The sequence below is a fragment of the Ammospiza nelsoni genome, chromosome 9 (genome assembly GCF_027579445.1).
Source record: "Ammospiza nelsoni isolate bAmmNel1 chromosome 9, bAmmNel1.pri, whole genome shotgun sequence".
Taxonomy (NCBI): domain Eukaryota; kingdom Metazoa; phylum Chordata; class Aves; order Passeriformes; family Passerellidae; genus Ammospiza; species Ammospiza nelsoni.
In genome coordinates, this window is record NC_080641.1 from 33,970,887 (window position 1) to 33,984,411 (window position 13,525).

Consider the following 13,525-nt stretch of genomic DNA (forward strand, 5'->3'; position numbering starts at 1 on the left):
TGCACGTGGTACCAGCTTTATTTTCCAGAGGTGGGTGCTAATTTCTGTCAGGCCCCTTGCCCTCGCTGTTTGTTGTTCACTCTGCACCAGCTTCGCTCTTGGAGGTGTTGACCAAGAGGCTCCATGAGCTTCTCCTGCTTTTCTGCCTTCACTTCCACAGCCAAACCCTCGTTTTATGCCTCCTGTGCCTTCTCTTTGCCCCACAGCTGTGCAGTTCTCAGTCACAGCAATGCTCTGCTGGTGAGGGCTGTGCCTGTCCCACAGCTCCAGCCTGAACCCTACTGAATCCCTTTTCTTTGGTGACCACTCCTGCTTCTTGCCAGGTTTGGGGCACATCATATCCCAACCAGCTGTACTTTTGCAATATTTGGGAAATATTTGCAATATTTCTGGCTTGCAGGTGATGTCTGTGGCCACGCAGTGCTCTGTCAGTGCATTCAGTCCATCTCCTTGGGCTGCAGGCCCTTCAGCACCAACATTTTCGAGCCCAGGATGGTCATTTCAGCAGAACAGGGAAATTCCCTTCACATCTGTGGTTTTTTCAGTGTTTTCATGGTTGGGCAGTCTCAGTTTACACCTGCCAGGGTGGACTTTGTTTAGCATGGAGAAGCACAGTTTGCATGGCCCAGCTCATATTCCGCATCCTTCCATCCCAGACAAGAGCTGCTCAGCTCTGCATTAATTCCCCATTTGTGTAATGCTCCCAGACTGTGCTCTGTCAAAATATACAAAGATTAAAGCCCCAGTTTGTTGAATGGATTTGTAAACTTTATGAAGTATGTGCTTTCAGCAGCTGGGTATCTTTTTTTAAACAAGTGTGTTCTTGATACGGGAGTGTTTTTATTTCCCCTCCTGCGCGAAGGGTTTTTGTGACTCTGCCAAGCTCCACCATGGAGAGCCATAATCTGTATGAAACTGGTGGTGAAAGGAGGTGGGGACAGATGGGGAAATCTGTCCAGAGCCACCATGAATTCACAGCCTCTAGATGAACATTGACGCCACTTTCTCTCCATCCCTCTTGACTGATTGATTTTGAGCTTTGATATCAAGCACACGTTTAATTTGAACAGGAGCTGCAGATGTCCAGAAACCAAAAGCCATCCTTTAAATAAATGTATTGTTTCAGTCATAATAGATTCTGGTTTTTTTCAGAGGGACTGAGAGGGGTGTTCCAGCTTCAATCCATGCCTGTTGATAGAGTCATTGCAGCTTGGTTAGATGGCTGGAGTATGACATTCATCACTGCATAAACTCCTTTAAAATATTGATAATTATTTAAAACATTCACTAGCATCAGTAGTTTGGTTTTAGTGATTTGTCATGGATGATCAAAACTAACAGAGTCTTTTCCAGATCCCACTAGATCCAGTGGAAAAAAAATTACTTCTGGGTTAAGTGCTTTGAGCTGATCCCAGGAGTATCAGAGGAAAGAGATGTTTGCCATGCTTCATAAGCTCAGGAAAACTAAAACTGACATTTATGCCTGTGGACTATTCAGAAATCTTTACTGTGCATCATGGACACGTTGCTGTGTTCTGTTTTTAATCGATTTGATAAGCCTGGTTCAGCTACACTACTTTAAAAAAAACCCTGCTTAAGAAAAACAGTGTTTTGGCAGATCAACGAGATGTTTCCTTCTGCAGGGTAGGCACAGAGCGAGCAGGAATGTACCTTTTCATGCCATGTGTATTTTTACTCCTGGGTCTGGCTTCTCACACATGCAGGAACCACAGTGTAGCACTGAAGTGTTGCCTTTTCAAATAGATGATGCAGATTAGCCAAGCTGATAACACTTGGTGGTTCCTGGGTCTGAGCCTTCGGTATGTGCAGTTTTACATTTAATAAAGCAGTGCTGGGAAAAGCTGCTAACTCCAGGTTGGTGGATGTTTTAAAAGCAACCACAGATGGAAAACAAACTTTAAAAAATGTGATTGAAGGGTTCTTGCTCAGAGGTTAGGAAACATGAGATTAAATCCAGTCTGAAAAGGTTTAATTTGACCATCCTGTGTACATGCCCAGTGTGCTATTCCATGGTCACACTGCCAGTTTTCTGCCAAACCTCCTGGCCATCCACTGCTTTGGTGTGAATGATGTGCCTTCACAAGCTGGTCAATATTTTGTGTTCTCTCATTGGCCACTTCTCCCAGAATAAAGTCTCTTGCACTGCTTTGGAGTAACACCATCATTTGTAAAACAAAGGTGGAAAATACCTGAACCCCAAACCAACCAACCAAAACCCCACAACAGGGAGAGGATGGACATGCCTGTGTTGCTCTATTCTGTTAGTATTTATTGCTTCAGCTACTGCAAAAAAAACCCTGCAGTTGCCAGGGGGGTGTGTATATATCTGTATTTTATTTTATTTTTTAATGAAACCACTCTTTTGATTTTCTTAATTACTTGCTACACAGCTCACAGTGTTTCCCCTTCATTTGTGCAGATTGAAATCTCCTTCTCCCCCATCTGGAACTCTTGTATCAGCTGTAATCCATTTGTGTTTGCAATCCCCCAGGCTTTTTTCAGGGACTGGTGTCCATGGATCAGAGGGAACCTGTGGCAGTGGTGCTGTGCTCCTGCAAGTCCCCATCATTAAATGAGCTGTAGTGGGAATAAAAGGGAATTGTGCTCTCAGTGTCGTGATCTGAGCGTTACCTGAAGGGCTTTGGAGTTTTGTTCTGGTTTTTGTCTCTGTGCTGGGAAAGGATCATGGAGCAAGGGGAGAATTGTTGATGAGAGATGTACCCAGGAGTGTTCTCCAGACTTGGAGAGCTCCAAACTTTTCCCACCCCAGCAGCAATTCCCTGCCCCTGCTCCATCCCACAGTGGGATTCCCATGCTCCAGCTTTCCTTGGGAGCTCTGTGGGAAAGCTCCTCTTTGGCTTGCTCCTGTTGGGGTATTTGAGCTTGGGTTATCCAGGACCTACATGTGGAATTAAACATCACCAGGTGTTTGCCCAGAGCCAGCTCTGAGGCTGAGGGTTTGCTGGTGCTGCTGAGAGAGGAGCAGGTTTGGCACACAAACAGGAGCATCCCATCCTGCAAGCTGAAGCTCTGTAACAGGATGCTCACCTATATATATATTTTTTTAAACAAAAAGAAAAAAAAAAAAAGAAACAAACAAACCAGAACAATGCAAAGGGAAAGCACCAGCAAGAGAACAGTGTGTTCTTTGTAATGCTTTTTCTTTGGGGACATCTATTGCTGGCAGTAAGATTAAATCATGAAACCTTCCCTGAAGCTACATGTGCCACTGCCTACATTTTCCAACCTCAGTAATAAACTAACATTTGCCATTGTTCCTTTCTTCTGGATTTCATTTCTTACAGATTTAACCAGTGCTATTTACCACAAGGCATTCAGCTCTTGCTTAAAGCCGAGGTCTATGCCAAGTCCCTAAAAATATTCATAGCTCCAAAGAATCTGGTTTTAAATAATATCATTAAAAGTAGACTATATTAATACTACAGTTCACACTGAGTTCATGTGCTGCTGGTGCCAATGCATAAAAATGATGGAAGAAGCTCTAGACAAGACTGCCCTGAAGTGGGGAACAAAATCCTTTGTACCTTTATACCAGTTTTTGATTACAAGAGTCGCTTTCTTATCCCAAAACACTGAAAATTTGAAAATCCTGTGTTACAGTCTTGCTTCTCCTGGCTTGGAGTGCTGTGTTTTTGCCTGTGGAGCTGGTGGGGAGTGTGGGGTGGGTCGTGGTGGCCAGTTTGGGGCTGTTGGGGAAGCAGGGTTCATGCCTCTGCCTTCTTCCCACAGGATGCCATAGTGATCCATGAAGTTTATGAAGAAGGGGCGGCAGCCCGAGATGGCAGACTGTGGGCTGGTGATCAGATTCTGGAGGTAAATGACGTTCTCTGTGTCTGTGTTTGGTTGTGGAGACTTGTTTTCAGTTCAACAGAGCTCCCTTGTAGGTTGAAGAGGATCCATTCTCAAGGCTTCCCTTCTGTCACTAAGAACATCCTGAAAAATTCATATTTCCTTATATATTCATATAAACTGAAGGTACAAATTGAGAATACATTAAATTTAATTGAGCAAGGCAGTTCTTGAATTACATAGTTCAGCTGTCATGTCCAATAGCTTGGTATTATTCATCTCTTTAATCTTTCATTCGGAGCCCTGCTCTTCCAGCACCACTCCTGTATCTCTGCTCTGCCTGAAATCCAAATATTGAGCTGGGATAACGTGGGGTGAGCAGGAGAAGGTGGCTGGAGCATCCCTGCCAGTATCCCTGTCAGCATCACCACACAGACTCTGAGAAACATTAGAGAGTCTCCTTTCTTTGCTTGGCACTCGAAAAAGGAGTCAGAGCTTTTCATTTTTCAGTCTTAAGGTTGTTTATTGTTCTTTATTATAAAATTCTTTCTCTTGTCTTGCTGAGGTCTGCTCAGCAAGACAGTTAGAGGCACTCTGCTTGCTTTTGGGTGGTGTTATCTTTTTATACTAAAAACTACGTGTACAATATTTACAATTACTTTTTAATACTTGTCACTTATGTTGGGCAGTGAGCTTCTATTCTAAACCAATCTAAAAGTGCCACCATCACAGCAGAAGATGGAGGCCAAGAAGAAGGAGAAAGGCTGGCCACACTTAGATTCTTCAATCTTGCTTTTTGAACCTTCATTCTAAAAACTTTAAAAATCTATTTTTTCACCCCTGTGATAAATTCACTGACATTCTACTTAAACTTTCATGGTTTGTAATTCTTTATAAAAGGTTGGCAATTGTTTTTTCTAAGGGCTAATCAAAGGCACAGGGGTCTTGGCTTCTGTGCTGAGGTCTTTGAGCCCCCTGGACAGGTGCTTGAGTTTTCTGTGAGCATCCCTCCCTGCATCCCTGTGAGCATCCCTGCATCCCTCCCAGCTCCCCCAGGCCACACTCCATTCAGCTTGGGAATGGCTGCTGGGATTAAATGTGGTGTTTTTCCCCCAGACAAGCAGGGAAAATGTGGAGGGAAAGGGTTAAGAGAGAAGTGCTAGTCTGCAAATGAAACCTGCGTCAGGCAGGAGTTCAGAGCAGCTGCTTTGCAGCTCTGCTGTCAGCTCAGGACAAATTCCCAGCATGGCCATTAAGGCCTCGGTGTGTAGGGTTAGGAAAATAGCAAGGGGTACTTGGGGAGTTGTCTTTACAGCTCTTGCACTGCAAATATTTTTGTTAGCGTGGAGGCCCAGTGTTGTTTTGGTTTTATAAATAACGGGGTATTAACAGAGCACAGTAATTAGGGGGTAAGAATGGAGCAGGTTAATTAATTCTTCTCTGGCCAAACAGGAAAGTGCTAATGTTTGTGAGCCATAATATTGTTATTATTTCAGCTTTTAAAAGCTGTATTAATCAAAAAGATGGCTGAATTAGTTTCAGATTAGGGTGATAAAGCACACGTTGATGCCTGTGTCGAGGAAAGAATATCAATGCACTTATAAATAAATGTGTGCAAAGTTGGTACAAAAGAATATAGGGAAAAAAGATTGGCCTTAATTATCTTAATGTAAAATTAGATACGATTGTAGTTTTGCATATCTAGAAATTCTGAGAAATATTTTCATAGCCTTAAAACTCATGGAAGTAGATTTACATTTGTGGTTATTCTGTTGAACTTCATGCTGCTTCCTAAAGAGACTTCAGAAATGTCTAAGTATTGATACGTTTTGGTATGAAGAAATAAAAGATGATTTAGTTGACAAAATATTGGCAAACACCTTAAAGGGCACTTGTGGATCAGGCTTGGCAAAATCAGATTAAGTTTCTCCTTGCAATAGGGTTTTTTTAATGGAACATTTAAGCAGAACTTCTTGTTCTGTCTGACATTACTAAAATGCTGAAACCTCCTCAAGTTTTGGTAAGAGAAGTGTAGCTGGCTGCTCCAGCAGCGGTCTGGTGTGCCATCTATTGGGAAAAAAGGAAAATCACCACTGAATACATCCTGCCTGGGATTCTCTGTGGCCATTTGTTTGCTGGGATTCTCTGGGGCCATTTATTTGCTGGTGCTTCTGATTCCCTGTTTTGATCTTGATGATATTACCGAGCTGTGGGAGAAGGGATCTGAGTACTGAGATGCACAGGGAGCTCAAAGGTCTCACTTTGTGTAGCTGGAGAAAGAAGCATTGCTTGAGGTTCCAAAGGCTTGAGGTTAAAAATAAGGGAAGAACACCCAAAACTTCCAATCCCAAATGTTCTGATTGTTGGGACTTACTGCAGGCAGAGGCACAAAGCTCCGAGCTCACACTCCACAGGAAACCCAGGATCTCCCTCTGGGAATGGGAACTCTCAATTAGAGCACCAAGGGGTGTCAGATTGACAAATGTGGGCTGTCACCCAGGGGCAGGGTGTGATGAAAGGATCATTTATCCGTGTCATGGGGAAAGCAAACGCTGCTGGTTGCAGGTGAACGGGATCGATCTGCGCAGCGCCAGCCACGAGGAGGCCATCACTGCCCTCCGGCAGACGCCCCAGAAGGTGCAGCTGGTGGTGTACAGGAACGAGGCACACTACAAGGATGAGGAAAACCTGGAGATTTTCTCTGTGGATATCCAAAAGAAAACGGGCAGAGGGCTGGGGCTCAGCATAGCTGGGAAACGGTAAGAGTGTCTCTGGTCTGACAGCGCTCCCAGTGGGGAATATTTGGGATCTTGATGTGTGAAAAAACTGTAGACATTATGGAATGTGAAATAAAGGGGAAAAACTGCATAAGGAGCAGAATTTTATATGTAAATGTCTCCCAGGATGGGATGGGGCCGTGGTTCTGGCTGCTGTGTCAGAACAGAGCTGAGAACTGGAGGCTGTGGCTGCCCAGGGATGCTCCGGGCACAGAGAGGGGATCCCACTCAGAACTGGGGGCTCACTCTCCTATGCCATCAGGGTAGCTGTGTCTCAGGGCTTTGCAGGCCCTAACCATGACTTTTCTGGTTTCTAAACTGGGGGATAAACCTACCCTACCTCCTTGCAGAAGGATTTGTGAGTTAGATTGAGCTCATGCTCATTTCAAAGAGACCAAGCCCAATGGAGGGTGGGAGGCTGAGTTAGACCCAAGCCCTGAGCAGCTCAGGGGGCTGTGCCACACTGCAGAGAACAGTTTGCAGAACAGAACCTGAGATACAGAACCAGTGAGACTGGAAAAGCCCTCCAAGGTCATCTAGCCCAACCTCTGACCGATGTCACCCACCCAGAGCTCTGGGTGCCACCTCCAGTGCTTCCCTGGACACCTGCAGCGTTGGGCACTCCAAACCTTCCTGGGCAGCCCCTGCCAATGTCTGACCACCCTTTGCATGAAGAAATTCCTCCTGATGTCCAGCCCAAACCTCCCCTGAGGCCGTTTCCTCCTGTCCTGTCCTGGTTCCACCCTTGTGTCAGGGAATTATGGAGAGGAATACAGTGGGAAGCAACAGCAGCCTAATAAAATGTGGCTTTTTCCTGATACATCTCTAAACCACTGCTATTAGATCACTCAAACCAGAGCACTGATAGTTTTAATCTTCCTTTGCTAAAAGAGATTTATGGCATGACACTTGTTCAGCGTTGGAGTTGCCATCCTGCATTGCCAGAAATAATTTACTTCTGCAATTACAAAGCACCGTGTCGTTATCCTGACTGCCCGTGGTCAGCAGAGTTTCTGCAGCAGTTTTTGGGTGGCAGTGTTTAACCCAGGTGTTGTGCGCAGATTGTGGGGTGGGTAATTAATTTAGATTATGTAAATTACCCTGCAGATGGTAATCACAGTCTCCAGCCCTCCTCCCTTTGCTTCTGAGCTGAACTTCCTGTGCTACCCCTGAATTCTTCATGGTGGGGATCCCCTCCTTAGAAAGAGCCCAATTGCTGAAATTTGTTAAATGGTACCCAGGTATAATTCAGGGTGGGAAATGTTGTGTGCTTCAGGAGAAAGATGAAAAAATGCCAGATCTGGCACCAGCTCACACCACAGAATCATTCAGGGTGGAAAAGCCCACCAAGATCACTGAGTCCAACCTTTAACCTAACCCTGCCAGCTCCACCACTAACCCATCAGGAGATAGTTTAACTCCATTATAGACCAATCCTATTCATATAAATGGTGTTTTCCATAAATCTTTCTGTATCCTACAGTCAGAAGTAGCAGTTCAAGGGGAAAGACAGCATTAAATATTAGCAAAACGTGCTGCGGTTTTAAAAGTCATCGATTTTTTACACAGCTGAATGGGGTGTAAAACTGGTTCTTCCTCTGCTCACAGGTTTCTTTTAATGTCTCTTAAATGCAAGTAATCTAAATTGGTCTCCCAAAGAATATTGGATTGTGTAATTAGCCATATGCTTCTTGCATTGTTAGAAATGGAAGTGGAGTGTTTATCTCTGACATTGTTAAAGGAGGAGCTGCAGACCTAGATGGAAGATTAATTCAAGGAGATCAGATTTTGTCTGTAAATGGGGAGGATATGAGAAATGCCTCACAAGAGACTGTTGCCACTACACTTAAGGTGAGTACAGAATACATTCTGAGATATTGAATTGCAGTTACTGACACTGTGCAAGGTAATTATCCTGAAGTGCTATTTACCATACACAGGACAGCTCCAGCTGATTACTGAGACAGGAATTTCATTGGAAATAACTGGGAGGTTCATTTAAAGTCACTTCTCTGTGTGTTTCTAGGAATTGGATGATATGAAGCAGGAACACAAAGGCACATTTAGTATTTAGGCATTTATTTCAAAATGCAGCTGTGTTAGAAAAACACTTGGAAACAAGAGAGGCAACACAAACCAAAACTGAAGTAAATCTTTGACTTTGCTGTGCTGACCTAAAATGACAGCTTAAACCTGTTCCTGCACAGCTTCCCATCCTCCAGGAGGGATTTTACCCTGAAATTCTGGGAGAAGCTGCCTTTTTCCATGGGCAGGGGTGGGATGGCCACGAGTGCCATCAGTGCATGCTGAAGACCCATTTCTATTCCAAACTGCATCTGCCCCAGGGCTTTCCCCCTGCCATCCCCACCACTGTTTCTGCACATGATTTCTTTCATTCTTCAGGGGAAAGGCTAATTATTTCCTTGCTTTTTCCATTCAGGGCTGGTGCCTTGCCAAAAGTTTACCTATTTAAGAATTGGGAACCGATGGTGCGAGGGTATTTTGTTAAGTTGGATCCATATGCGTTAAATTCACCCTTTTCTGCAGCATTTTGCCTCTGAAGGGTTTTTCAAATGTCTGCTAAAGAGTTTGGGGGTTTTGTTTCTTTTTCCTGAGTAAATTGGCCATCAGTTTGCAAGGGGGGAGATTCATACTAAATTCAGCAACCAGGAGGAACCTTCAGGACAAGCCTAAATCCACTTTTTGTATTGTCTAAATACAAGTGTTCACGTTTTGAGCATTCCTTGTGGCTTTCTTCACGGACTTGTGGTGCTGAATATAAACATAATTCTCTCCAGGAGAGCATGAAATATTATATGTCTACTTAAATTGTACATTGTGAGCTGTTTTTTGTTTTTTTGGTTTTTTTCCAAGTGTGCCCAAGGCCTGGTGCATCTTGAGCTTGGGAGATTGCGAGCTGGGTCATGGCTGTCATCAAGGAAAACATCCCAGAACAGTCAGGTTAGTGACAAATTCCTGTTTAAAGTGGAGCTGTGAGGGGCAGAGCACAGGGATGGTGCACAGATGTGCACATGGAGCTCATCCTGCCACAGACACTGCTGAGGGTGGGGAACACAACATTTTATCCCCATCATTTTCAGTGCTGAAATGCTGATGGAGCAGAAGAGCTGGTTAATGTATTTATTGCTGGAGGAGTGTCTTCCCAAGACACACCAAAAATCTGGAATATCTTTCTCAAGTGATGATGCCCAGAAATTTTTGGTTTGAAGACTTGCAAAAACTGCCTGAATGTATTTTGTGCAGCTGTTTTGTCTATCAAAACGAGCTAATGAAACCAAACTGTATCTCTGCCTATCTTCCAGCAGAACCACAGGAGAGTTGCTTTCCCCTCCAAGAAAACACAGAGCAATTTCCTGCTTCACTTGCTTTTTACCTGAAGCGAGGACAACAATTCATTTCTCAATCAGAGCAGGGCCTTTTCCCTCTCCCTGTGCCCCCCCATTCTGCTCAGACTCCAGTTCTTGGTGTTAAACCTGGAGCATTGCAGGGGGAGAAACAAGGAACAGTGACTTGAAAAACTTCTTCTTAATGGGTTTTCCTTCTGAAAATCAACTGCTTTGCCATTCTATTTAGGGTGTCAATGTCTAAAAGGGGGGATCACAGCAGGGTGAGGCTGTGGGGGGCTTTGGCCACGGGGAAGCTGCACATGAGGGGATCCAGCACTGCTGAAAGAAGGGTTTGTATTTTGGAAACAGAGGAGGAGCCATAGGAGGCTTAGGGGAGATGTGAGTTAAAGCAGGAATGTTTTTAAGGAGGTCTGTCCATGAGCAGCCCCAAAAAGGTGCCAAAATTATCACAGCATGGTGGGATTTCTTCACAGCCCCAAAAAGGTGCCAAAATTATCACAGCATGGTGGGATTTCTTCACTTCCTGAGGGCCAGCAGTGGCCCTGGCTGGCTGGAGGTGCTGAGGAACCAGGAGGGGCTAAATCCATGTGGGAACAGCTGGGCTAAGCCCAGCTTTAAAAATACTGGCTCTGGAGAAACCTCTGCAGTGCATGCAGCAGGCAGGGCGAGGTGAAGGAACAGAGGGAAATTGCACTGATTGCATTAAGTCAGCAGCCAGGTATTAGATTTTGTTTTGGCCATTGTATCAACATGAGCAAGGTCATCAAAAAGTGACAGCTAAAAATGACCCACCTGGTTTTACCATGTGAAGCTCAAGCTGAAAGGGAAGCAAAATACCATAATATCTAATGTGAGTTTAGGTAAAAATTCAGATCCAGTGACATCATCTCCCTTTTTTGTAGCATAAGAGGCTTTTGCAGGAACCTGGTAAATCCTGCCTTTCTTTTAACACAAGAAATCCTAATCTCCTTGATGCAGAGTCGATTGAGAGCCTTCATCTCCCTGCTCTGAAGTGACTTGGTGATTTTGAAAACTGAATAAATGTTTCTCACCAAAACCCTTCCAAGACTTATAAAAATCTTGGCAGATGATGCAGCAAACCAGCCTGAGTGATTTGCACAACTGCAAGCGCTGCTTTAGAAGGTGCTGGCCAAGAGCATCCAGACCTTTTGTCCTCACTTGGCTTTTTTCTGGGCCCACTGCACCCCTTGAGCCCTGGAAATAGAAACAGGGGTTTCTTTGACAGGCATTGCAAATGTTGTTAACTGGGCCATGGGTTGGCACCCAGGGGTGGGAGCTGTGCTGTGCCTGGTGTTTGTCACTGACAGCTGCACTCTGGCCAGTGGGATAAATGTGTCAGGGATCTTGAGTCACCAGCTGGTGGGTTTGGGGAGAAATCTCTGCTCTGCATGGACAAGGATGGAGCAGATCTTTGTTTTGGACAAGGCAGCCCAGATGGAAAGGTCTGGCCCTCAGTGGAACCTGTTCAGATGCACTTCCTAAATTGATGGTTGAGTTCCCTCGAGGGGCAGAGCCTGAAGATGATGCCTCAGGTTTTAAATTTTATATTATTCAGACTCTGTGCTGCTTTAGTGTGTGGGGCTGGGTTCACATTCAGGGATGCTGAGCTCTGTGCACAGAGCAGGGAGACAAAACAATTCCTGCTCCAGCTGGGCACCAAGGACAAATGACCCAAATCTCAGCCCAGGAGCACAAACCCCGTGGGCTGGAGAGAGAAAAACAAGCAGGGTGGGACTGCCTGGGCTAAAGCTGGAATGGGACAATGAACTGCAAGGCGCAAATGGAGCAGAGCTGATCCCAGGGACAGAGCCCGTGCCCGCTCGTGCATTTTGGGGCCATTTTGGTTCATCTTGGGTGCAGCCCTGGCTGGGCTCTGGTGCTGCCCAAGGTGCATCCATGGAGGAGATCCTTGGAATCAATCCCTGCTTTATTCTGGAACTCTGCCCAGCCTCTGCTCCAGGGCAGCCTGCATAAGGCATTAAAGATAAAAGCAGAAAAGGAGAGAAGGAAAAGGAGGGAAATGGGAAAGGCAGCAGGAGTGAGCTTCTCCCTTTGGAGGCTCTCCTGTGTCATCCCCATGTTCTTCTGGAAATGAGAGGAGGTTCTTGGGCAGATAGAAGGAGCAGGAGCAATTGCAGTGTATTCAGCTAAAACAGCAAAGATTCCTGCCAGTGACAGGGTGGGTGTCCCTGTTATCCCCCTCATGTGAGAGAGCAGCTCTTTGTCCTCCTGGGTGCTCAGGCATGCAGGGGCACCACAGGGAAAGTGCCCATCACTTCATTTCCCCTTCTCCTGAGGTGTGGGACACCCAGGGAGCTGCTGAGAGAGGGGAACACTGTCTGCAGCTGACCTGAGCAACACATAAATGTGGAATAAGGGTGTGTAGCACTGTGAGCAGCACCACAGGATCACTGAGGTTAGAAAACCCCTCTGAGGCCATGAAATCCAACCATTCCCCAGCACTGCCAAGCCCAGCATTAACCCCTGTCCCGAGTGCCACATCCACACATCTGTCCCATCCCTGCAGGGCTGGTGACTTCACCTCCATGGGGGGATTTTGGTCAGTTCCCCTCACAGAGGGGTTTGCACTGGCGTGGCCAATGTGGCATTTCCAGTGTGGCTGGCACAGAGCACAGCTGCTCCCACCTGTCACAGGGTCTGGTTTAAAGTTCACTTTGGGGTTGGACTCATGGGTTTTGTTCTCTATTTTCACCCTCAGGCGAGCCAGCAGAGTGCCCACAGCCACTTCCACCCCACGCTCGCCCCCGTCCTCTCCAGCCTGCAGAACTTTGTCAGCACCAAGAGATCCTCAGCAGACACAGCCCAGAGAGGCTCAGGTACAAACTGGGCAGCTGTCAGAGCAGCTGATGGGGTTTGCTTTGTACCCTGCTGCTTTGAAAGCCAAACTGAGCACTCAAGTCTGCCTTTCCTGCCTGGCCTCCCCAAAGATGCCGCACGGATGATTTTAGACCCAAACACTTCCCAGAAGATGACATTATTTTTATTATTTTTATTTCTGCTGGAGGAGGAGTGGCCCCTCTGTTTTAAGTGCAGAATTCCTGTGCCCTGCCATTCCCCTTGTCAGAGCCTTAGCACAGGCATGGTTCTCACATTAGGAATGGTTTTCTCAGGGAATAAAGCTGCCACCACCTCATTTACATCTCTGTTGCTCTTGAGTGCATAAAGGGGTGTTTTGTAATGAGAGACTCACAATGCCCAGTTTGCAGGTTTAGAGAGTGTTAAAAATCCAAAACTTGCAGCAACCTGGGGAGAGTGGCTCCAGGATTTGGGAATCTTTGCTCACATCTGACCATGGGCAGGAGGAGAAGACATTTCTTCTGCTGGTCTGCAGGCACTGCAGGAGCCTGGTGGCTTTTGGGCATTTCCTGACCCTGCTTTTGGGTCCCAGGGCTGGGCTCCCAGTGCCACAGAGCTGAGCTGCTCAGGCACACCTGCATGGATGTGGGGAGTGCTGGTCTGGGGGGTAGGAATTGTGGAATTTTGGAGGAGATTTACTCTGGCAGCCTT

The 13,525-nt window shown here is 45.9% G+C and overlaps 1 protein-coding gene across 3 annotated transcripts in view; it reads left to right on the forward strand.

The window, feature by feature from the left end:
- Positions 1-13,525, forward strand: part of PATJ (PATJ crumbs cell polarity complex component) — a 138,183-nt gene that overhangs the window by 111,797 nt on the left and 12,861 nt on the right. For all 3 annotated transcript variants that reach the window (XM_059478360.1, XM_059478362.1, XM_059478363.1), the window contains exons 33-37: positions 3,772-3,855; positions 6,397-6,590; positions 8,312-8,459; positions 9,483-9,569; positions 12,717-12,834. In XM_059478360.1, coding sequence (XP_059334343.1) covers positions 3,772-3,855; positions 6,397-6,590; positions 8,312-8,459; positions 9,483-9,569; positions 12,717-12,834 — 631 coding nt within the window. The remainder of the gene's footprint in view (positions 1-3,771; positions 3,856-6,396; positions 6,591-8,311; positions 8,460-9,482; positions 9,570-12,716; positions 12,835-13,525) is intronic.